At 54.9% G+C, this 24,283-nt stretch overlaps 3 protein-coding genes across 5 annotated transcripts in view; 2 read left to right on the forward strand and 1 right to left on the reverse strand.

Moving 5' to 3' along the window:
- Positions 1–2,596: 2,596 nt before the first annotated feature.
- Positions 2,597–7,082, forward strand: DCTN3 (dynactin subunit 3). Its single transcript, XM_059492349.1, has 7 exons — positions 2,597–2,752; positions 2,873–2,957; positions 3,854–3,940; positions 4,851–4,934; positions 5,459–5,517; positions 6,222–6,281; positions 6,704–7,082. Exons 1-7 carry the CDS (start codon positions 2,597–2,599, stop codon positions 6,791–6,793), a joined length of 621 nt encoding a protein of 206 aa, XP_059348332.1. The 3' UTR covers positions 6,794–7,082.
- A 387-nt stretch (positions 7,083–7,469) lies between these two features.
- Positions 7,470–10,439, forward strand: RPP25L (ribonuclease P/MRP subunit p25 like). 3 transcript variants are annotated; one of them, XM_059492267.1, is made up of 2 exons: positions 7,470–7,684; positions 9,118–10,439. In XM_059492267.1, exon 2 carries the CDS (start codon positions 9,127–9,129, stop codon positions 9,673–9,675), a length of 549 nt encoding a protein of 182 aa, XP_059348250.1. In that variant the 5' UTR covers positions 7,470–7,684; positions 9,118–9,126; the 3' UTR covers positions 9,676–10,439. The 3 variants fall into 3 exon arrangements, with proteins under 3 accessions (XP_059348250.1, XP_059348249.1, XP_059348251.1); XM_059492266.1 differs by lacking the exon at positions 7,470–7,684 and adding an exon at positions 8,172–8,229; XM_059492268.1 differs by lacking the exon at positions 7,470–7,684 and adding an exon at positions 8,318–8,356.
- Positions 10,440–16,634: 6,195 nt separating this feature from the next.
- Positions 16,635–24,283, reverse strand: part of DNAI1 (dynein axonemal intermediate chain 1) — a 130,773-nt gene continuing 123,124 nt past the window's right edge. The window contains exon 20 of the mRNA XM_059493115.1: positions 16,635–16,866. Coding sequence (XP_059349098.1) covers positions 16,762–16,866 — 105 coding nt within the window. The 3' untranslated portion in view covers positions 16,635–16,761. The remainder of the gene's footprint in view (positions 16,867–24,283) is intronic.

A 24,283-nucleotide genomic window follows, 5' to 3' on the forward strand; every position in this document is an offset into this window, starting at 1 on the left:
GCCCTGATTGATGCCTGCTTCCCCGTATCCTGCAGGGACTGTAATTGAGCACGAGAGAGAAGGTGGAGGATGAGGGGACAACCCAGCCCAGCCGATGGAGCATTGAATCCAGCTGCAGCGCTGGGCCCGGGGCAAGTGGTTGAACCAGTGTGCCCCTGCAGGCTGCAGGGATGGGGATGTGGCCAAAGGCCTGCTCTCATTCCCAACGAGCAGGGAGCAGGCTGCATGTGCTGGGCTGTGGGCAATCAGTGCTGCAGCTGCAGCTCCCTTCTGTAGCTATGATATTTTCTGAAAAATATCATGATATTTTCTGAAAATATCTGATATTTTCTATGATATTTGCTGAAAAATCCTTTCCTTAGGATTTTTTTTTCTCCTGAGAAGCTGAGAAGCCTCAAGAACAAAATGTAAACAATAATTTTCTGCTGCTGTGGAATGTGATTGGTCTCATATAGTTGTTTCTAATTAATGGTCAATCACAGTCAGCTGGCTCGGCCTCTCTGTCCGAGACATAAGCTTTTGTTTTCATTCCATTCTTTTTCTATTCTTAGCTAGCCTTCTGATTAAATACTTTCTTCTATTCATTTAGTATAGTTTTAATATAATATATATCATAAAATAATAAATCAAGCCTTCTGAAACATAGAGTCAACATTCTTGTCTCTTCCCTCATCCTGGGACCCCTGCAAACACCGTCACAAGGTGTTGCAAAGGATGGAACTCTGGATGGAACTCAAAGGCTTGCAGACTGGATGGAACTCTGAAGGGTGGATGGGGACAGTCCCAAAGCCCATCCCAGTGCTGCCTGAGTGCCTCAGCTCAGGGTGCTGGGTGGTCTGGGACCCTCTAGGACAGGCATTTATGTGTTTGGGGCATTGGCCATCATGCTGGGCCCAGGCCACGGCAGGGCTGGTTCCCTCTGAGCACAGGCCATAGCTTAGAGAAGCAGAGGCCATGGCTGTGTGCCCAGCCCTGCCCCCCTGCAGCCCCCGGCCCTGTTGCAGCCCCCGGGCACTCCTGCTAATGAAGCCATTTCTGTTTGTCACCTTTGTGGAACAAAGCTCAGCTCCTCGCCCTCTGAAGAGAGAGAAGGCATCGATCCCTGGGAAGAAAAGGCAGCGCACACGAAGCCTCAGCCTTCTCCTGCTGCCTGAGCGCTCTGCACAGCTCCTGCGGGGGCTCTGGGGGGGCGTGAGGGCTGCTGGGGCACTGGGCCACCCCACAGCTCCCGCTTGCATCCTGTACCATGCTCAGTAGGAATGCACCTGTAAGGACAATGATTTTTCAGAGCACAGTGGGTTTAGCTTTCAGCAGAGGGCAATGGGAGGGTTCCCCAAAGCCATGCAGCCCACATTATCAGCGATGTTAGCAAAATACCTGCTGTTGGCTGATGGGTTTTATCTAAAGAGTGGCTTGGAACCTTGACATGGTGTTCCCTGGTGGCTGGGCTATGGCAGTGCAATACCCAGGCCCGTGTTCACCCTGGCACTGCTGAGGAAATTTGTACATGATGGGGCTGAGTCCTGGGATACAGAGAATGACATCAGAATGTGCTTTGAAAATTCACAGAGTCACAGAATCATCAGGGCTGCAAGGGACCCCTGGAGACCACCCCCCTGCCAAGGCAGGGTCACCTGGAGCAGGTGACACAGGAACACATCCAGGTGGGGTTGGAATATCTGCAGAGAGGGAAACTCTGCAACCTCCCTAGTCAGCCATTCCAGTGGTCTGTCACCCTCAGGATAATGAAGTCCTTCCTTCTGTTTTAGCTTATGGCTATTGCTCCTCATCCTGTCACAGGGCACCACTGGAAAGAGTCTGGCACCATTCCCTCTGACACCAGCCTTTGATACATTTATATACATTTATGAGATCCCCTCAGTCTTTTCTCCAGACTGAACAGGCCCAGCTCCCACAGTCTCTCCTCAGAAAAGAGATACTCCAGACCCCAGATCATCCTTGTGGCCTCTCTGGTATCTTTTTATTTTCCCTGTCCTGAGGAGCCCAGAAGGGGACAGGGCACTCTCGATGTGCCCTCACCAGGGCTGAGCAGAGGGGCAGGGTCACCTCCTTTGACCTGCTGCCCACAGTCTTCCCTAGGATACTTCTTGCTCTGTGGTTGGGAAACCCTCTGGACTTTTTCTGTGGCAGTTGCTGCTACTATGAATTAGTTTCATCCCTGTCAGAAATCCGTGTAATTGTGAGTGCCAGCATGGCTGGGGTTGGCTGCACCATTCATTAGTGCTTCTCTTCTTCACGAGTGTCACCTGTGGCAGTCGATAAGAGAAAGGTGAACGCGGGCAGACAGAGGCCTGGGGGAAAGCCGGCGGCAGCTTCCCGGATTTCAAAGGGCCTGCATCCACACGGATCGCTACATCAATTCCTTTTAATACATCCCAGCGCCTCTTTCCTGGAGGACCACGCAGGAATGAAGCGGCCATCGACTGCCCTCCCAGGCGGCGGGAGGGCTGCACGCCTCCCTCTGCAGTGCAAATCGCCATCGACCGCGCCGCGTCCGCCGAGAGGGCCCCGCTCCGCCAGACGCGGCCTCCCCTCCCGCCTCCATGGCAACCGCGGTCCTTAGCAACGCGCCGCCATGGCAACCGCCGGGAGCGCCGGAAGTGAGGCGCGGCCGCTTCCGCCCGGCACGAAGATGGCGGCGGGCGCTGCGGAGCTGCGGCGGCTGCAGTGGCGGCTGGAGGAGCTGGAGCAGCGCGTCGGCCTCGGCGGCGGGGGCTGCGCGCCGCGAAGGGTGCTCGGGGGGGAGCTGCGGAGGGCGGCCCGGGGCCGTTTGGGACGGGCCGGCGCGGCCTGGGGTGCTGCTGCCCGGCGGGGCCTGACAGGGCCGTCCCCTCCCTCTGTGCCTTTGCAGGTGGCGGACGAGCTGGTGAAGGTGCAGGTGGCGCTGAACAGTATCGCCGGGAAGAGGGAGAGGATCAAAATCCTTTTTAAGAAAAGTGAGCGGCTCTTGCGGAGCGGGAAGGATCGCAGAGGGCGGGACGGGGGAGCTCCAAAGCGTTTCGCTGCTATAAACAAAAGTACCATCCGCAATCTGCTTGTTTTGGGCCTTTATCTCAGTTTGTTTGGCACAGAAATAAGTAACTGGGAGAGGTTTTTGTGCTCGCGATCCTCCAGCTCAGCAGTCAGAGATGGGAAACGGGCAGCTGGAGGCTCTTATTTGCTCAATTTCCATCTGCCCATGTCAGTGCCGGGATCTGCTCTGGCTGAAGGGCAGTCCTTGAAGGCTCTTGGAGCATGAGCTTCTTGAATGAATTCCTGCACATTTGGACTTCTTGGACATGCTGAAGTAGCTCTGCCCTCTGTATGTAGTGGGAGCAATAAAGTTCACACTCAGTGGGCAGAACTGGGGAGCTGCCTCCAAACTGGGTGGTGCTTTATCGTGCAGAGCTGCATGCTGGCCAGGTTTTGCTCTGTGTTGTCACGGGAGGGGCAGGGAGGGTCGCTGTGGTCCAACTCTGCAGTGGCTGCTCAGTATCACAGAATAAATTGCATTTGTGGATGATTTTAAGGACCAGATGGGGGCCTGTTGGCTGGTTTTGTCCTGAGGATGGGAGAAAGCAGATTTCACTCACCTTTGATAATTGTTGTCCAGACAAAAAGCAAGATTTCCTGTTGTCCCTAAAGCAGTGTTTCCTGGCTTGAGCCATTTGTCAGTTCTTGGTCACAGAGCTCCAAAGTGACATAGAAATTAATTAATTTGGGAGAAAAAAAAAGGTGGCCCAGTGAGCAGTGTTTGCACAGTAATCTGATACGTAGAGGGAGGGGAAGCTGCTCTTGTGAATGCCATAACATCTCCCCTAATTTTTGTGTCCAAACCTGTTCATCCCTCCAGTTGAAGATGTAATAAAATACCTTGACCCCCAGTACATTGACAGGATGGCTGTTCCAGACACTATGAAGCTGCAGTTCATCTTGGCAGGTATGGCATGAAAAAATGAGAGTAAACAGGAGGCTTTTGTAGCACTGCAAAAAAAAAAAGTGTCCTTTACCTAAGATGGGTCAGGATGGATTTCTTTTCTTCAGTTGTAAAGATGTGGCACAGCATGCTCCAAGGAGGTGTCAGAGAGGGGTTTGTACAAGGATGTCTGCCACCCTCAGTTCTCCCTTGTGCACAGCCACACTGTATTTTTATCAGCTCTGATCTCTCCCGTATTGATCACTCACTGTAGCCCCAAATTAATCAAAGGCTGGTAAGAAAAGCTGGAGCTAGAATGGTTTCCTCACCCCACTTCCAGTATTCTCCAGGCTGGGACAAAATCAGAAGACATTTGGGTGTATTTTGACATTCCCTAGCCTTGTCCTTTCTTTACCTGAGGAATTCGATCAAGCTGCAATGGTGCAATCTGTGAATGGAATTCCATAGAGTCATGGAATGTTAAGGGGCTGGAAGGGAGGTTAAGGACCATCCAGTCCCAACCCACCCTGCCGTGGGCAGGGACACCTCCCCAGCTATCCCAGGTTGCTCAGAGCCCCATCCAGCCTGGCCCTGAGCACTGCCAGGGATGGAGCATCCACAGCCTCCTGGGCAACCTGTGCCAGTGCCTCACCACACTCACAGTAAAGAATTTCTTCCTAATACCCAGCCTAAATTTCCTCTGTTTCAATTTGTACCCATACTCCTTGTCCTCTCATTAAAACTTGGTGGAGATTCTCCGGCATGAAATTGGTGTGAATCAATACCCAGGGATGAGCAGCACAAAAATGTAAATAAAATCATGAACTAATTCCTTTCTGTAAAGGCAGATCAGCTGGAAAAATTACCACTATTTGTGAAGAGCCAGAGCAGTGTTTTGTGTTTACTGATGTTGCTCCTTGTCCCCCCCAACCAGAGGAACAGGCCATTCCTGCCCGTGCAGCCCTTCTGGAGCAGGTGAAGACCCTCCAGCCCATCCTGGACAGCCCCAGTATCCAAGGTATGCATGTTCTGCAAGCTGGAGCTGCAGATGCCACCTGCTGAGCTGTGGCCTGTCCTGCTTTCTTTGTTTTGTCTTCAGCCTGGGACTGGAGAAGAGGACAGCTTAGTGGGGTGAGAATAAACTGAGTGCAAACTTGGTCTGCCCCTTCCTCATGCTGCTCCAGCCTCCCTTGCAGGGACAAGGAGGTGATAGAGCTTGTGGAGCAGCCTAGGGAGAGCACCATGGCAGAGAGGGTGGAGCCTGGCAGGTCATTCCTTCCTGTGAGCTCTTTCACATCCAGCACATCTCTGCTCCTGGCAGGTGGTTTGCTCTGATGTAGTTCTTGATTAGCCCTCACTGTGGGTGGGCATCCCTGAGCTCATAGCGTAGTTAAGTAGGTTTTTTCAATCCTGTGTGACACTTGCACTCAGTGAGTGGAGTTCTGCCATGCTGTGCTCATGGAGGAGGACTGGGCTGTACTTTGGGAGCTGTTCCCATGTGCTGTAAAACAACCCAAAGTGATTTCTCCTCTGTGCTTCCAGCGGTTCCTGACCACGCAGCCAAACTGCAGCGGCTCTCACAGATCCACATACAGCAGCAGGTACCGTCAATATTCTTATCAGTACTGACTAGAAGGGCCTAGGAACCTTTTGCCAGTGGCTGTACTGACACTCCTGTATTTGTATTTGATTGAATTGCTCATTTATGGCATTTTTTGCAATCTGAATTTTCCAACTATGGTCTTAAAGAAGTTTTAAGTACTCCAAGGGGGAAAAGGAGCCAGGATTTCTGTGAATTGAGTCCAAGTTGGAAATTTGCCCACCATAACCCCACTCAAAACAGCTTTCAGTGACACCTAGTAAGTGACAGTAGGTTCAACCATCTTGAATTCCCCCTTTTACAGAGACACTGAAGTGAGGCATTGCTCTCCTCCAGTGTCCTACTCTCTGCAGTGTTGTTGACACTGTCACCCTGTCCCTTCACCCTTTCTCTCCCTGTATGAGCACTCTTGGAGCTGGCAGTGAGTAGCCTGGGCAGTTCCTAATGGTCTGTTTCAGCATTTTGCTGTGAGTTTCAGTTCTGGAGCAAGCAAATCCTGGATACTGAGGAGAGGCAGGCAGCAGTGCAAGCCTGGGGGCTTTGCTGCCTCATGGGACCAGTCCAGCTGCAGTGAGCACCCACAGCCAGGGCCTGAGCACTGAGTGCTGGCCTTGGATGAGTTTCCTGCCATGCTGTCATGGACTGGGAAGGGAGAAATGTCTTCACCTTATTTTTGCTCATGCACCGTGACTCCTTTGTTCGCAGGAGAAGCGTCACGATCTCACTGACAGCGTCAAGACACTCCTTGAGGATTACAACAAAATGGTATCCTTTGAACTTTGGGCTTGGAACACCTGAACTGACCCCTTCCCCTGGCTGATCCTGTTGCATCTCCAGCCGGGGGTTTAACAGCCTTTCTGATGTGGTGACACCTGTGTCCCTGTCTTGGCTGCGTAGGATCCCAGTGCTGAGGCACATCCCAAAGCCACAGTGGGTAGGGAAACTCTGTAGAAAGCCCTTGCATGGCAGTGGTATGTGGTGTTCACAAGTGCCTCCTGGACTCCTGTGGGTGTATGGTGCTGTGCAGTGGCTCAGCCACTGGGTGGATTGCATCCATATAGGCTTTCAGCAGCCTGGTGCCCTGTGCTCTCCCAGGGAGTCAGGGGTGTAATGGTGCTGTCAGGATGCTTTGACCTGGGTTTCTTCCTCGCAGTTTCCACATTACTTTCCTTAAGTATCATGTCCAGACCCTGCTTCTCTCCAAGCAGTTTGTGCAATGGAATGAAATCCTGACACGTCTGGAAGTGGCCAAGCAGGCAAAACCTGTGGCAGAGTGATGGCAGAGCTGAGAGCACAGCATGCCCAGGGCTCCTGTGGCACAGCTTGCATCCTGCTGGTCCCAGCCCCTTCCCGCTTGGCACGAGCATGCTGAAGTGACAAGGAAGGATCCTGGGGCACCCAGCTCTGTACAGAGCCTTGCCAGCCCCCAGTCAAAGCCACACTCTCCTTAATCTGCCACCGTTTGCAAATCTTGCACTTCTCTGAAATGCATGTTCGTTTTAACGTATTTCAAAAACGCGATTTCTGTGCTTCCTTGTGGGCTGTAGTAAAGTCCTGAAACACTAACTGCGTTGTCTGTCTCTCCCTGGGTGTGAGGAGTGCTCCTGGCACAGACTGGGGATTTTTCCCCAGGCAGTGATCTCTTGGCAGCCTCCAGGAGATGGCCAGTGGTTCCTTTCAGCCTTGGGCCAAGGGTGGGTAAATTCCTTCCAGTCCCACACTCTTGTAGACTGCCCCATACTCCTGTTCGTGTGAGTTGCCCATGCTCAGGGGAATCTGGTCTTGTGGATCTTTTCTGCCTTGAAGTTCTCCCATCTCTGTGCTGACAGAAGGAGTAGCTTTTGCCTTTATCCCGCCTCTGCTTTCCTGAGGCTGCTGCAAGAAAAGGCCCGTGCTGGCTCTTTCCCTTTCCAGTGAGAGGCACAAGCCATGCCTTGCTTGGTCTGGCTGTAACATGGAGTTTCCAAGGCCATGCTTTTGCAAGGGTCTCAAGCCCTTCAGGTTGGTGAGACACTGCCCAGCTGAGTGTGACTTGGGAGTCCTGCAGGAACGGGGCAGAATCCCCACAGGAATCCCTGAAGAGCTTGCCGGTCCCTGAACTCTCCCTGATCAGCAACCTCGCTGTTTTTTAAAAAAACCTGCTCCCTGCAGCTGCCTGGGGAGCTCAGGTAAGGGTGGGAGCTGGCGTTCGGCCTTCCGTGGGAGCGCACAGGGACTCTGCGTCCATCCCCGGTGCCAGGAGAGCGGGATGTGCCCGTGGGAGCGCACAGAGACACTGTGTCAGTGCCTGGTGCCGGGAGAGCGGGATGCGCCCGTGGGAGCACACAGGAATGCTGTGCCCGGTGCCGGGAGAGCGGGATGTGCCCGTGGGAGCACACAGGAATGCTGTGCCCGGTGCCGGGAGAGCGGGATGTGCCCGTGGGAGCACACAGGAATGCTGTGCCCGGTGCCGGGAGAGCGGGATGTGCCCGTGGGAGCACACAGGAATGCTGTGCCCGGTGCCGGGAGAGCGGGATGTGCCTGCGGGAGCGGGGAAGCCCCGGGGCCGCCCTGTGGGCGGGGCCGCCGTTTGCCCCGCCCACTACGGGCACACCCGGTCATGTGGCTGATGGGCGTGGCCCCGGTATCGAGCCCCCCCCCATCCGCCTCGCGCTTGCGCGCGCCCGGCGCCGGCCGCCATCTTGTGTCGAAGGGCGCGCTGAGGCGGCCGCAGGTGAGCGGGGGTTCCGCACCCCACACCGGGGCATCCCTCACTCCCACCCCGGCATTCCCGCATCCCACCGCGGCGGCCTGGCTCCCCACGGGCCCTCCGGCACCGATGCGGCGGTGGCCGTGTGGGGGTGAGGGCCTCGTGTACTCCCAGGGTTCGGAGCGGGGTCTCCGCGCTGCCGTGTCCCTGAGGAGGATGGGGTGCGGGGTGCAGGGTCTGGGTGCAGCGGGACTCAGGACCCTGCGGGAAACAAAGTACTGCGACCTTCTGCACCTTGAGCTGTGCGTGGGGACGTGGAGTGCCCTGCACAGGGTCAAGCAGACTTAGGTCAGGATGGCACCTGCCTTGGCTGAGGTGGCAGATGGGAGACTTGGCCTTTCTGTCTTTTACTCGAGGAAAGCTTTTTTTATTCCTGCAATCCTTGGCTTGCCATCTCTCTTGTGACACGCAGTGTTTTACCCTCAGCTGGGCTGGCCAGGTCCCCATGAGCTGTATTTGTACACGAGTGCACATAAACTCTGCTTGAATTTATCCTGAGCATTTTCTGGTGCAGCTGTGGCCAGCATCCCCAAGTTCTGTTCTTAGTCACCCCTTTTCACTTGTTTGTTCTGCATTCTCTTGAGATACAGCAGTGTTTTTCATGTCACCCTGCTTAGGCGCACAACACTAAAGCTGTTTTTTTCACAGCCTGCCTGCCAAGGCTCAGGCTGCCCTGTGGTAACATTCGTAGTGTAGGTATGTCCTTATGAGGACTGGGCTAATCTTTTGGTTATGCCTTTCCAGGATTCCCAATCCTGACAGTTCAGAGTGCCTTTCAAAGGAAAGACTGTAGCTAACTGTGGTGAGAGTTTCTTTACAGCTGGGTGTTCATGGGTCTGTTTTCCTTTTCAGTATTGCAGAATGGAGAACTATAAGAAGACCAAAATTGTGGAGAGACCTTGTCCTCTTCCTTTCACTGACCTGCCCGCTGATATTATTGAAATGAAGGTGAAGGACGGGAGCAAAATTAGGAATCTGATGGGCTATGCCATGAGCAAGATGGAGCAGGACTCGGTGAGGCAGATTCTATTCACTGGCTCAGGCAAGGCCGTCAGCAAGACCATCACCTGCGTGGAAATCATGAAACGAAGGCTGAAGGAGCTGCACCAGATCACCAAAGTGCTCTTCAGACAGATCGAAGAAATCTGGGAGCCCATTGTGCCTGAGGCAGGCCTCGATGCCTTGACAGTGAAGAGGAACATTCCTGCCATTTGTGTCCTGCTGAGCAAAGATGCCCTGGATCCCCAGGAGCCGGGGTACCAGGCCCCAGGATCTTTCGATGCCTTCTGGACTGAGGCACTGAAAGCAGAATCGCAGGGCCAGATGAAGAGGAAGCAGGGCGGAGGCCGGGGAGCTGCCAGCACGGGGAAGCACCCTCGCTCCACCGGGGGAGTGACGGGCGGGCCCTGAGGCGGCGGCTCCGCGTGGTTCAGGGGAGCTGCAGAAACCAGCCCGGGGCTGCGGCTGCACAGCTGTTGCTGAACACGGGGCTCACACAGGTCTGAGGGGAGGGCAGGAGGAGCGGACTGTTACAACTGGGCGTGATCCTGGCTGTCTGAAAATGGGTTTTGACAAGTTCCCTTGCCAGAGGCTGCCGGGCTGTACTTCTTAGGGGATCGCGGAAGATGGGAATTGCCTCTTCTTGAGCAAGAACTGTCGGTGTGCTGTCAGCACACCAACCAACAGTGAGGTTTCAGGTGCCTGGCCGTGCAGCAGCCTGGGCAGTGGGACAGACACGTGTCTGTGTGCCAGGTGCAGGTTGCTCTGACCAGTACAAAGGGGAGACAGGACCTGATGTGGAATCCCTGGGAAGCTGCCAGCACCGCCCTGGCTCATGAACATACAGACAGCAGGGCACAGGGCTGGGCCAGCCATTTCTGTGCCTGAAGAGTCCTGCTGAGCCTGTCGGGGGGGTGGAATGTAGGACTGCCAGGATGCAGCTCTGTGTGGCATCATGTCCAGGTACCTCCTTGGCTCAGCAGAGCTGGTGGTTGTGGATCTCTCTCCAAACAGGCAGCAGTCGACTCGTGTTGTAACCAGCCTGAAATCCTGTGGCTCTGCAGCTGTCCTGGGGTGGTGGTAATGGGAAGCTCCAAAGGATCCTGTTCGTTCCCCTTTCTGCTCCTTGATAATGCACAAAGATGGTTTTAAAATAAAGATGTTACTTCATGTAACTCGGAAATTTGTCATGTCTCACTCGTCCCACTGGAGGTCACCCTGTAAGCATTGGTGGTGGGGTTGCGGCTGCTGGCTGAAGCTCTGCTCTTCCGGCCCTCCTGCTGCACTGTTTGTTCCTTGTGTGACTGTAAATGGACCCTGATCCAAGGGGAGGTAATTATCCAAATACTAACGTCTTTTCGCATCCAAAATAGATCAAGGTTCTGTTTCTTTTCTGTGAAGTTTTTTGCTATTTTTTTTTCCGTCCTTTAATAAACTGGCTGGAACTGCAGCCTCAAAAAGACTCGTCCTAAACTCTGCTAAGTGAGGCAAAGGATGGACCATCTCTTGTGCAGTAGTTTCCGTCCTGGAGCAGGTCTGGTCAGTAATTCTGGGCTGGAGAGAAGGGCTGTTCCTGTGACGGGCTGGGCTCTCGCCTTGAGAGCTCACACGTGTCCTGAGCACTCCCTGTCCTGCGCTCTTCCCGTGTCGGTGTTTGCGCGGTGAGCTCCAGCTGGACACAGCACTCTGCACTGTCAGTTAAAGAGTAACAGCACAAATGTTGAGAAATTTTACCCAAGTGAGAGGTGCGGTGTGTTGCCCATGCAACCAGACAGGACTTGAGCAGCCTGCCTGGCGCACAGACACCTGCCTTGCATCCAAACGAGCGCCAGGAGCCAGGGCTGTGCCAGGCTTGCACGCCTCCTGCCCCTCTGGAGGGCTTGCTGCTTCCTGCCCCACTGCCCGGAGGGAGTCAGGGAACCGCTTGGACCTGTCTGCTGTGCAGGCAGATGTGAGTCCCGCGGATGGGGCAGAGTTAATCTGTTTTATCTTAGTGCCGTTCCCAGCTGCTGCTCCCTCACATCTAAGGAGGAGACCGCTTTTCTCGACTAATTAGCAGATTAGCCATAAATGCCAAGGAAGATGCTCGAGTGTCTGATCAGATGGCTTCTGACATTTCGGCTGGCAATGTGTCTATGTTTACTCAAAACACCCTCTTAGCAGAGAGTCGAGAGCCAGATCCTCAGGCAGCCTGTGTAACCCTCCCTCATGGCCGTGGCACGTTTAAAGCCACCTCATCAAAGCTGCGAAGTGATTGTTATTTTTGTTTCACTAGAAGTTATCTTCAGCTGACTTGGTGGCTCTCCCTTCAGAACTGAGCTTTACCCAACCATCAAACCCTTACTGGATTTGGGTCAGCACAGAGATGTCCCAGCTCCCTTACAGCTCTGCCCTTCACCCATCCTTCATCCGGCTGCCTCTTCTCCCACGGAGCCGCACCATGTGACACCATGCCTGCTGCCACAGACCCCGGTGTCACTGCTGTGCATCTGTGTCACCAGGCATGTGTGGCGCTGGAATGTGGTTTTTCAGAGCATTTGCAGGTGCTGATCCCTGCGGGTCTCCAGGAAGCTCCCCGAGGGCCCCTCCAGCCCCCCCTCCTGTGTCCCAGCCATCTCCTTTGGGTGCCACACCTGTGCCCTTCAGGAGGGGTGCCCCCCTTTGGGGTGAAGCCCCACACGAGGGCTTCTCTGGCTCCAATGCCCGTGTGGAAGCTGGCAGCTGTGCATGGGGTCAGGCTGCCCTGTACCTCAGTTTCCCCACTGACAGGACAGGGAGAAGCCGGCGATGCCAGTCATCTTGCTTCTTTTCCAGATACTGATTTTCCCTTAATGTCCTGTTGCCTCCTCTCCCTGGGCTATCATGGGGCCCAAGCCCACCCCTGCCTGACTGTAGCCCTTGTGACCTGGGAAGGAGCCCAGCCCTGCCCTGCCCTGGCAAGTCCATCCTCAGCATCCCCAAGCCCCGATGTGTGTGGGACCAGGTGCACGTGTGTGTGTGTGTATGTGTGTGTGTGTGTGTGTTTGTTTGTTTGTTTGTGTGTTCGTGTGTGTTTGTGTGCGTGTGTTTGTGTGCGTGTCTGTCTGTCTGTCTGTCTGTGTGTGTGTGTGCAGGGGCAGGCAGCAGCACGGAGAGCCAGCCCGTGGCCCCGGGCACGAAGGACAGGGCAGGCAGGCAGCACATGAGGGCAGTGCAGCGGGACGCGGGCAGGGCTGCACCAGCAGCGGTGGGAGGGCAGCACCGGGGCCAGTCCGGGCAGCACCGGTGGCACTAGCGGGGACAGTACCGGGGGCACTACCAGGGGCAGTTGTGCTCGCAGTACCAGGGCACTACTGTGGCAGTAGTGTTGGCAGTACCAGGGGCAATTGTGCTGGCAGTACCGGGGCAGTAGTGGGGGCAGGACCGAGGCAGTACCATTGGCAGTACCATTGGCAGTACCAGGGCAGTACCGGGGCAGTACCGCTGGCAGTACCGGGTTGTACAGCTGGCAGTACCGGGGCAGTACCGGGTTGTACAGCTGGCAGCATCGGGGCAGTACCGGCGCAGCACCGCTTCCAGTACCGGGGTCAGTACCGGGTTGTACAGCTGGCAGTACCGGGGTCAGTACCGGGGCAGTACCGGGTTGTACAGCTGGCAGTACCGGGGCAGTACCGGGGCAGTACCGGGGCAGTACCGGGCCGGGTCCCGGGCCGGGCCGGCAGAGCGCGCGCTACCCGGCGTTCTCCCCCCGCCGCTCACGTGGGAGCCGGGCGAGGGGGCGTGTCCCGAGGGAGGCGTTCGGCCAATGATGGGCGGCGGGCGGAGGGGCTGACCAATGGCGGGGCAGGGGCGGGGAGGCAGCAGGGCCCGCCCCCCGGTGCCGGCGGGAGGGCGCGGGCGGCGCGCGGGGCTGCGGCACCCACGGGCGGCCGCGGCGGGACCGCGCCGGCTCCGAGCGCTGCCGGGGCCGCCCCGGGGCCGCTCCGCGCCGGGACCCCGCGCCCCAGCCCGCTTCCAGCGGGACCCCCGCCCCGGCAGCGCCGCCCGCCCTCCCGCCGGCACCGGGGTCCGATCCCGGGGGAGAAGCGGAGGCAGGTGGGTAACGCCGGGGCTCCGCGGCGGGAGGCGGAGTTGGTGGGACCTGTTGCTGTCCGGTTCCGGGGGCTCCGTGGTTGTCCCGCTCCGCGGCGGGCGGGGGTCGGAGGCCCCGGGGGTCAGAGGCGCAGCCGGGGCTCTCTGCCCGACCCCGGTAAAGAGCACAACGGGGCTGCCCTGGCCCCCCGCCTGCTGCCACCCGGCCCGTTCTGGATGCGGGACCTGGCAGCGGCGTCCCGCCGGCAGGAAAATGAGTTGGAGGATGGAGAGGGGATCGGAGCGGGGCCAGGGCTGTCCGGAGTCACCCGGGAGTGCACGGGAAGGAGCGTCTGGGCCGGGATGAGGCGAAGGGTCTCCCACTGGGGACACCTCCAGCTTGGTGGCCCGTGCGGGGGATAAGGGGCAGAGCCAGGGCTGGAAATGTCCCCCAAAGAGCATGAGACCTGGGAGCCGCTGCAGGTCTCGAACTCCAGCGGAGCCCCGAGGGGGCTCTGGGGCAGCTGTCCCCTGGCACCGCCAGAGCCCGAGGGGGTCACAGAGCCTGTCCCTTCATGCCACGGTGACTGCGACTTTCTCTCTTCCAGGTGCTGGAGGCAGAACAGTGATCCCTGTGTCCTCACTGCCCTGCCGGAGGAGCGGAAGCCGAGAGAAAGCTTCCCTGTGGTGTGGTGCAGCTCGGGACACAGGTGTGAGTGCCCGAAGTGATGGGGTGACACTGTCCATCCCCGTCCCACCGCCAGCACCACGGCCATCCCCTTTGTCCCCTGCCAATGCCAGCAGTGGAGGCTGCACGCTCCATCACTGCCCTGGCATCCCGAGCGTGAGACCGGGCTGTGGGCGCTGCCGATCCCCGCGGGACCGCAGCCATGGCACCTGCTCTCTCCACCGGAGCCATCGTGGCAATTTCTTTTAACTGTGTCATTGCGCTGCTCATCCTCATCCTCTTCCTCATCCTCTGCAAAGCCTGCAGGACCCCCTCATGTCCCAAGAAGACCCCGGCTTCTGATGTGGATGAGTCAAGGAATGAAGAGAAGTACCTGCTGCAGCCCTGATCTGCCTGGGGACTGGGCTATCCAGCTGTGCCGAAGGAGCTGTGCCACACTGGATGCCTGTGCTGGGACTTGAGTGCTGGACCAGGCACGATGAAAGCTGAGGGGACACCCAGCTGCTTGCAGGGGCTGTGACAGGGGGCACAGTCTTTTGCCTTTGTGGTTTTGGTGTGTGAAGTTCCTGCGAGTGCCCACAGTGGTGATGGGGATAGAGAGACAACTGATGGGGATATGCTACAGGGACAGCCATGCCTGTCCCAGCAGCCAGTGAGCACAGCAGGAGCTCTGCCTTCAAGTGCACCCCTCATTTGGGAAGAGTTTGCGGGCCCTTCTCAGGTGCTCATGGCCTGGGAGAGTGGCAGCAAAGTCACAGGCCTGAGCAGCTGGGGGCCTGGAGAGGGGAGGCAGCAGGGCTGGCACAAGTGCAGGCTGGCAGGGTGTGCCCAGAGAAACCTGAGCAGCCCCAGCCCTGCTGGCAGAGCAGGGTGTCACCAGCCCAGATGCTTGGGGGTGGCCCTGGGTGCTGTGTGCCCTCAGCCTCAGGTGGGCATTTGGCAGATGTGTGCCCGAGCAGCGGGTTTAATGAGGCACAAGAGGGCCTGCATGGTCTGCCCGATCATCCCCGGCCTGTCTGTCAGTCCCCTCCGGCATCAGCACCAACGCTGCTAGGCAAACCACCCTCCTCCTCCTCGCTGGGTGCGTGTCCCTGCCCTCCCCCTGCCTGCTCCCAGCTGAGGTCAGCCGTGTCACTCGCCCTGCCCGTGGGCAGCAGACGTGCCCCTGCAGGCATCCCTGATCCTGCTGAGAGCAGCCTGGTGTGGCTTTTTCCTGGCGAGATGAGGGTGCCTGGACAAACAGCTCTGAAGGTTCTTTGACCCTGCCTGTTCCCTGGGGATCACAGTGGCTCTCTTGGGAGGGATACTGTCGTCTGGCTTGTCTGCAAGCCTGACAGCTGCATCCCCCTGCCCTGCCAGTGGGTGCTGTGGGTTTTGGAGGGCTCTGCCTTGCCTTTCCTAGAGCCGAGCAATAGCCACAGTCACCGCTGGCATGGCCACTGCAATAAGGGGACAGAAGGGTGGGGTGGGAGGGATGCCAGCCCGGGGTCCTGCAGAGGCTTGGCCAGGCCTGACAAGGCCTGCGGCTCCTCCCTGTGTGAGGTGTAGCAAACACATCCCTTTGCAGCCTTGTTTTTACTAGACTAATAAACAGATTGTAGGACCCACCTTGTGTCTCTGAGCTCTAGCCAGTGCCTGGAAAATTTGTGGGGAGTGGAACGTCCTGCCATCCTGGAGGGCTGAGGAGTGACTGTCCCGCGGCTGGGGACTGATGTGTCCAGAGGACTGTGGGTGGTTTGCTCGGGGATGGTGATAAGGAAGGGCTCATGTCCACATCTGTCTGTGGCTTTTAAATGCTGGGTGAAGCCTGACTGGGTATTTCCTGCCTGGGGCATGTGGGAGTCAGCAGAGAGCATTCCCCAACCTTTGTGCCCGAGGCTCACAGAGTTCCCAAGCTGTGGCCTCACTTTCCAAGGATGCTTGTGGGAGACAGGCCAGCTGAGCATATGGAGGACACCTGCCACCACACCTGTCTGGTGGCTTTGCTCCCCAGGCCTGGGAGCTGTGCACAGAGATCTGGTGGTGACAGCCACCACTCATCAGCATGCTGTGAGGCACTGCTGCTCCTGCTGCCACCGCAGCCACACAGCAGCTGATCCTCTGCTGCACACAGAGTGGTGGCAGGCTCTGCAAACCCACGGGCACTAGCTGGGCAGAGGCACCCCAGCCCCACGCTGAGGTCCCAGGGGAGAGGGGAGCTGTGAGCCTGGGGACGGGCAGCTGCTGCCATGTGCTGTCTGGAGGCATGGAATGTCTCTCACACAGTCCTGGGGCATCAGGCCCGGTTTCTAGGCACCCTCTGGCTTAGGTTGCCACCCCCCACCCCAAAATCCAGGAGTGCCATTCCATTTGACTTGCACAAATGCCTGGGGGGGTGTTTACAGCTCAGAGCTCAGTCTCTCTGGCCAGCACTCACACAGTGGGACTGGCTGCCATGAAGCTGCAGCCCTAAAGTTTTCCTAGGCCCCCACTCCTGCCCTCCATAGGGCTCTCAGCTGGTGCAAGCCCAGTCAAGGCTTGGAAAAGCCAAGGGCCTTGTGGCTCTGGAGGGCCAAGCATGGTGAGATTTGCCCAACCCAGACATGGGTGCTTACCACAGCTCTCCCAGCACCTCAGTTTATTTGTCCGGGCATAGAGGAAGTGTTCCTGCTGTGCAAAAAGTGGGCAGCAGGGGCCCGTGGCTTGCATGCCAAGCAGTCACCGATCAAAGCCCAGCTTGTTTGGTCAGAGACTGCCCACAGAGTCATCATTCCCCCCTCTCACTGCTCTTCTTTCTTCCCTGGCTGTCTCACCAGGCTAAGCAGCTTCTCCATTTTTGCTATTTCCTCCTCGGGACCTTTCTTCACCTCCTGGCCTTTCTTCTCCTGCAAAGAGACCAAGCAGGATAGAACTGTGAGCAGGGAGGAAAGCAGGGATGAGGAAGGGTGTCCAGCACAGGGACGGCTGCTGGCGTACTGTGTCTGAGCTCTCACCCCTCACTGGAGGCTGATCCACAGGGGGATGCACCTGCTTACCCTCATTTTTCAAGCCCAAGGTGCCATGAGATGTGTGAAAGCTCCTATGAGCTGGGAAAGGACACTAATGAAGTGTTTGGATGGGAATGATAGTGGATCTATTGATCCACAATGACTCAAAGCCTTTTCTACCTCTCTCTTCCTAGACCTTCTTAGCCCCACATTCCCCCAGCAGCTGTCCCAAGCATCCCAGGGACTCCCTGCCTGAGTGCTACAGCAAAATACCAGCATCTTGAGAAAAATCACATAGCACAAGGGAAAGAACCTGCTCAGTTCAGCCTTCGCTTGTCTGGGTGCAGCAGGAGCTTTCCAGGCCTGGCAGAGGATGATGTCCCTGCTGAAGGCACAAATTCCACTCAGTGCTTTGGGCAGAACATGTTTCTGCTGCGCTGTGGGCTGCAGCATTGCTCTCAGCAGAGTTCTGGCACTTTGGGAAAGTGATTAACCGGGCTTAGGCTCTCCAGGTTCTCATCACGTAAGACACAGCTGCAGCAGAGGAATTTTCCAAGCTACACTGAGCCCACCAAGCCCTCCCGCAGCTGAGCGTCTATGCCATGGGATTGCTCCAAAACAGCATCTCCACAGTCACCACTTCCATCATGCAGTGCTGCCTTTCAGTCCCAGCCTTCCCCTTTGCCAGCCTGCTGGATCTCGCCTTGCCTCTGGATTTGGTGGGACACCCCTGCTTTGGGGCTGGGGAGCTCCTCTGTGTGCAGCATGGCTCTAGGCACCCCAGGAAGCAGCTGCCCAGCATAGGTGAGCAGGAGGGCTGGCACAGCCTGGCAAGTGGGCTCAGGAGAGGTGGCAATGGGCCTACAGCACCGCAGCAGAGCAGAGGGAAGGGAACATCCCTGGCCACGCTTGGAGGCAGCCTGCAGGAAGCTGCTGTACAGGCTCTTCTTGGCATCCCCAAAGCACAGCCACTGCTCTCCGTGCTCTCAAAAGGCCAGGGGCAGCACTCAGCACCGAGGAAGGAGGCTGCCAGCTTTCCTCTCTCCCCACTTAGAGCTGATCGATTCTCCAGCCCCGCTAATGGCCGCGGGCGCAGCAATTACAAACACACACCCTCCCTTCAGCGCACAGCACCGGGAAAGTTCTTATCCCGCATGGATCTCGCTGCGTGTCTCCAACAAACGCGGGCACTGCTGAGTGATGACAAGGGGGAAAACACCAGGGAATCCCTCCCTGTGTCCTCCCTCCTCCCAGCCCAGCACAACCTCGGTGGGGCAGAGGTTTCCTAAGCTGCCAGAGGACACTGCTGAGATGAAAGCAGTCCTGAGGGGAGGATGGGGACAGGGATATTTGGAAACCCCTCTGCCCCCAAGAAGAGAGCCCCACTGCTGTTCTGAGCACTGGGATGAGCCCAGGTTCTTTCATTTACTGCGTCCATAGTCTCCATGGTGGGACAGTGCTGGATTGTGTTAATGCCAGCAGGTGAGCAGCACCCTTTGTGGCTCTGGTCTGGGCCACAGTGATGTTTGTAATGTCTGGACCAGTGATGTTTGTAATAATGGCCCACACCACAGCAGAGCATCTCTCTGAAAGAGAGCCTTGGCATAAACACAGCTGCTCGAGGTATTTCAGGACCTAGCTATTTCTGCAGAAAAGCTATTTTTCTGTCTGACAGCATTCAAACTCCTCCCTTTGGCACTCTGTGTCACATACAGCACCACACAAAGGTCCTCGAGACAGGCAAAAGAGGCACCTGCTTTGCTCAAATGGGAAGAGAAGATGCTGAAGACACCTGTCACCAATCCATCTCCATCCCAAGTCCTTTGACCTCTCTACTGGCAGGGTCAGGAACACACCCTGCCTGATGTCATGCAAGCCCATGGGAACTGTGTCTAAGCCTTGCTGAATTCACCAGCCTCAGGCAAGGCTCAGCTCCTGGTCACCAAACTGTCCCTAAAACTTTGACTTTCACACTGGCTCAGCTCCTTTGGTGCTTGTGAGCACGCTGTAACAAAGCCACATGCAGGCCTGTAATGAGCCGTAACTGAACCAGAGCCCTAATTTAACGCCACATAACCAAGCAAGCAAGATGACACAGGGAATGGAAATTACAATGTCCTTTTGGGGGCACTGGCATGGAAAGTTTCCCTTTATTCTGTCATCTGCTTCTCCCAGGGCACTTGTGCTTGTGAGCTGGCTAGGCCGCTGATGGCACCAGCACAGCACGGAGGGATCTGCTTGGATGCATGTGGCAGCTTCCTGCAAATCCAGGGACTCGGATTGCATCAGACCTCTGAGGAGCAGTCCTTCTTGGAGCAGAGCTATTTGATGTCCCAGGGCACACACGAGGTGGGGAAGTGTCACTTCCACACATGGCTGCCAAAAGGTTCTGCCTCCAGCAGCTGCCACAGCCAGGTGTGGAGAGGGCACTTGTGGGGCTGTGCCACCATGTGTGCAGCTGAGCCTGCCCTCCACCTACATCCCTGCTTACACCACATCCATAGGGCTCATCAGGAGCTGGGAATGAGCCAGGGCAGATCAATCTTCCCCTTGCAGCTGCTGGATGCAGAGCTGAGGTTACATGGGAGGTCTGTGCCTGAGCAGCTCATGGAAGGGGTACTGGAGCTGCTCAGAGCAGCATTTGCATTGACTTTACTGTTAGCTGCTTCCAGCTGGAGAGCAAAGTGTTCCTGTTGATATGTGACGAGGGACATGGCAGGAAAGCTCAGGGCAAGGCCAGGAAAGGTGCTGTGTGGGGATGGACTCTGCCCTGCTTACAGAATGTGACCTCAGGGAGGAGAGATGGGGAAGAGACCCCCTGTTTGTGTCCATGCTGCTGTATTTGTTGCCAGGTTTCTCACAGCCCTTATACTCCCTGTACCTCACATCTGAGGTCTTCCCTGGCTTGTCAAACAGGGAAACTGAGTCACAGAGCTCAGGCTTACAGGCAGTGTGGAGGACTTTTAATGGTCCTCTCAGCCCCAGGGTGAGCTGGCACTGGAAGTGAAGCAGGAGGTGACAGATGACTGAGGGAAGCCTCAGGGGGAAGGGTGGAGTGAGAACTAGGACAAAGATGAGGATGAGGCCTGGCTGTTTGAAGATTCCTTGACCCTTGGGAGCCTCAGCCCCACCCATCCCCACACTGGCACATGCTGAACTCCGCATTCAGGTTAAGGGACTCATTTAAACTGGAGTCTTGGCTAATGCCTTCATTCCCTAGTTGAACAGTATGCCACTGAGTTAATAAAACTCCCATAAAAGCTGTGATGCTGGCACTTCTCAGCTTCCATGTCTTTTTCCCATTGGTTGAATAATCATGAAACATCTGCTCCGAAGTCTTGATTAAACAAGGCCAAACATGTTTATATTTTAAAGCAGCAAGGAAGTCAGCCATGCTGACATGAGCATAGTCAGGAAAGTCCCACAACTTCCTTGGGAGCAGAGGTGACCCTTTACCCTGCTGAGCTTGGCCAAGGGGCACAGGCCTGTCTCTGCCCTGCTGCTGTCATGACACTGATGTCATTCCTTACACCATGGGATTTCTGGATACAGTCATGCTGGAACAGGACCTAGACATTTTATAAAGCAGCCCAGACATTTTCTAAATCAGCCCAGACCTAAGAACTGGCCTCCTGTGCACAAGGGTTTAAGCTTTTACAGAGTTGCTTTGAAGGGGGTGAGAAGCCTCAAGAAGACATTTAAAATTGCTTATTCTTATTATCCTCAGTGGGAAGGGGCACACAGCCTGCCAGCTGTTCAGAGGAGTACTTCTTTGAGAGAAGATCTTTTCTTGTTCCTTCTGCTCAGGTTAAGGTGACAGTTCCAGGGTAAGGGCTCCTCCACTACCAAAACACACTAGTGACTGGCCTGGTGAACTCAACAAATGAAAGCAAAGGTGATGCTTCCCTGGAGCATTTCTGTCAGGAAGGCCAGGGAAAGCCAAACTCCTTCACGAACACAGAAAAATTTTCCTCATCATCTCCCTGGGCTTCTAACAAAACATTAATGGGATCAACAGGAATATGATAAGAGCTGCAGCCCTGAAGCCTCCCAGATCTACTTCATCATGGTCCTATTGCAACCCAATGCTGCAAATGAAGCTGGATTTGTGCTGAGCTGGGGATGATGTCTGTGCCAGGACCACTTCTGGGCTCTCCAGAAGTCCATTTGCATGAACAGCAACATGCTTTTCTACCACAGAAAGCCTTGAGGTACACCCACAGCCTGATCTGACAGCATCGGTCCTGGCCCATGGAAGGATTAGCTGACAGACTGGAGATAAGGATTTAGGCTTATTCCACTACTGTTTGGAAATAAATGACACAGTAAACAGCTTTTTTGCAGGGAATGAAGCCAGCAGAAAAGCCCAGGAGATGGCTGGGTCATTCAGGTGACAGCAGCCACACAGGATCACTGGCCTCAAGGATGCTCTTACCTCCAGCTTCAGGTACAACCTGTGCAGCTCAGGGCAAGCACCCTCACCTTGCTCAAACTCACATCCTGACTCAGAGACTTTCCCTGGAATCTGCACTGGCCCATGCCAAAGCACAGCAGGGCACACGGGTCTCAGGGCCCCAGCTGCCTGCCTTTGCTTGTTGGAAGTCACCATTTAGATTGGGTCACAGTGCTGGGACCAGCCTGTGGCTCAGCAGCACACATCTGCCAGGAAAGGCATGGGAGCAAAGGTCAGGACATCCAGCAGGCAGGAAGTGCAAAATTGGATCAGACCTGGAAGCGGATGGGATTGTCACTAGAAATAAACCAGAAGGAATTGGGCAGGGCATGTGGGCAGGGGTCAGTTGTCCCCAGACAGTTGTGTACCTGCCCAGAGCACACCACAGAGCTGGCCTGTCCACAAACATCTATGGGAGAGGGGAGGGAATGCCTGATGGAAGCAGCAGCAGCAGCAGGGAGCTAAGAGCCTGGTCAGATCCATGGCCATCGGGGAGCACAGCCTGTGCATGGTCACTGCTGTGTGCCTGCCCTGCCAGGGGCTGGCTGGGACTCCCCCTCCTTGCTCACCCCCCCCTGCAGTGTCCTCTTGCCAAGCAGAAGTTGTGCACACAGCAGGAGCTGTTCCCTGAAGAACGTTCCCTGTTCTTGCTAACTCCAGAGCCTCGAGCAATGTCTCTTACAGACCACTAATTTAGGCACCTAAATTTAGCCATAAAAAGACCACATTTAGCATGAAAACTTCAGTGAACAAGGCCAAGCTGAGTGCAGATTTGTCTCATGGCAGTCCCCACAGCTCCTCTGAACTGGGCATTACAATGATTTGTTACCTCCTTCTGAATTTATCCCTGTACCAGCTGCAGAAACCCACCAAAACCATTTAAAACTCTCAGTCTTCTGTCTTTTCCATTGTCTGACACAAGTTCAGAAGAGGGGTGTTGTCAGGACCCACAGGTCATTAATCACCAAATAAATAGCTTTAAAGAGAAAGATAAGTTTTAAAGTAATCTTAATACGTTATGGGTCTGAAATGAGCTAATACCATAAACTCTACTCTGCACAGATGCTGTGACTAGGAAACATCAGCAACAGGGTCCCAGGAGGTCACACTGTGTTTTGTCAGCCTTGAGGACAATTTAGCTAAACTCTAACTGTGAGCTCTGGGTGTGTGAGATGAACAATAGCTTCTTTTGGGTGTCATCAGCCTTAGTCACTGAGATGAGCCAACATCTATAGACTCTACTCAAACAGAGCAGCCTGGTGAGAAAAAAAACTCTTCACAAGGTACATGGAAAAGATTTTCAGTCGTATCACTTAAGTGACTTGTACTAAGCACTGAGAAAAACCATTGTGTGCTCATCGTGCAAGGCAATTATCCTGTCCTGGCACACTGAGACCTCCTGAAGGAGTCAGAGTGGAATAAAACCCCTAAAAGCTTTTTCCTCAAGCCCAGGGAGTCCTGGTGGTGCAAACCATCACTGGGATAAGGACAGAGGGAATGGGATGCCCTTTCCTTCACCTCACTGTGGGGACAGGCAGCGCATCACCCACTCAAACCCTGCATCCAGCCCTACTGGATTCAGATTTTCTGAAGTGCCATTTGGCTCATCAGGATGGGATAAATTATTTCAAGTAGCTTTTAACATTTTGGGAAGCCCCAATTGTCAAAGCCTGTCTACATGCCAGGTGTTATAAAGGCCTGGGATGCAAAGGCTGGTGGAGGCATTAGTGCCCAGTGTTTAGCTGTGAGATCTCTCAGACCCAAGCAGTGGGGAGAAAGGAAATGAGATTTTAATTGAGATTATCCATAAAACCCACCAGACAGGCAATACCTAGTGTTCTACCTTGACTTCAAATATTGCTGGAATTCCAGTGACACCCAACACCAAACCTCAGGGTAACCTAGACAATCCAAAAGCTGAGCAGGTTTCCCTAACTTTGCACCTGCCATGAGGGGCCACATCTGCAGCACCTCTTCACCTGGGTTGGCAAACCTGACGTGAAAGGCTTGGGCACACACAGCACCCACAGGCACGTACAGCAAACCCATCTAGAGGGATAAACTCAAGGATATGCCCTGCAGAGTGCAGTGACCTCAGCATTCTTGAGCTGCAGCCCTTGATTCCTGCCAGGCAGCACAGCAGCACAGTCAGCACTCAGCATCTTTTTTTTTTTTTTTTTTTTTTTTTTTTTTTATTACTTCAGCTTTACTTTAGCATTTTGGCATGCCAGCTCAGTAAGCTGTTACTGATTAGAGTTTAATAAAAGCAATCAAACACAAATGTGAATATGCAGCTCCTGCAACTCTTGGGTGCTGCTTTTATATCATAGAGCACAGCATCTCCTGAGACAACATTTGCAGTTGTATGAACAGTATATTTTAAAAAGTTGGAGCTTTCTCAATGCCTTTTTCTCTGGCCACAATTGTTAACATATACATATCCACCTTAATCACCTTTTAATTGCCTTAAGAAAGTCCACTTGCTGTTTTCCTTTTAACACAGCACCTTCTTTAATTTTTTTAATACAGTTCATAAAAGCATTTGTATAGGAAATATATTCTTGGTTGCTACTTTCATGGGAGAATGTGAATATACTTCATTTTGGATAAGTACAAGTGCAGCGGAAACTGGATTTTGTTATTATTAGAAGTAAAAATAAATGTCCGTGCTCAAAGAAGCCTCATATGTAATAACATTAAATGCCAATGGCATGAAAGATGTATTATGACTGATACTCTTCTGCTTATGAAAAAACTCAGTCTGCAATTTAATGTCAAGCTACATTCCTCTCTTTCTCTTTCCCACTCACCATGACTGAACTCAGGGATGCTTCAGAAATTGCACTAGATATTTCAGCTATG

The sequence above is a fragment of the Ammospiza nelsoni genome, chromosome Z (genome assembly GCF_027579445.1).
Source record: "Ammospiza nelsoni isolate bAmmNel1 chromosome Z, bAmmNel1.pri, whole genome shotgun sequence".
Classification (NCBI taxonomy): domain Eukaryota; kingdom Metazoa; phylum Chordata; class Aves; order Passeriformes; family Passerellidae; genus Ammospiza; species Ammospiza nelsoni.

Coding starts and splice junctions, on each gene's coding strand:
- DCTN3 (XM_059492349.1), top strand. CDS start 2,597: ATGGCAACCGCCGGGAGCGCCGGAAGTGAGGCGCGGCCGCTTCCGCCC. Junction 2,753..2,872: donor GGGGCTGCGCGCCGCGAAGG/GTGCTCGGGGGG, acceptor GTGCCTTTGCAG/GTGGCGGACGAGCTGGTGAA. Junction 2,958..3,853: donor CAAAATCCTTTTTAAGAAAA/GTGAGCGGCTCT, acceptor TCATCCCTCCAG/TTGAAGATGTAATAAAATAC.
- RPP25L (XM_059492267.1), top strand. CDS start 9,127: ATGGAGAACTATAAGAAGACCAAAATTGTGGAGAGACCTTGTCCTCTT.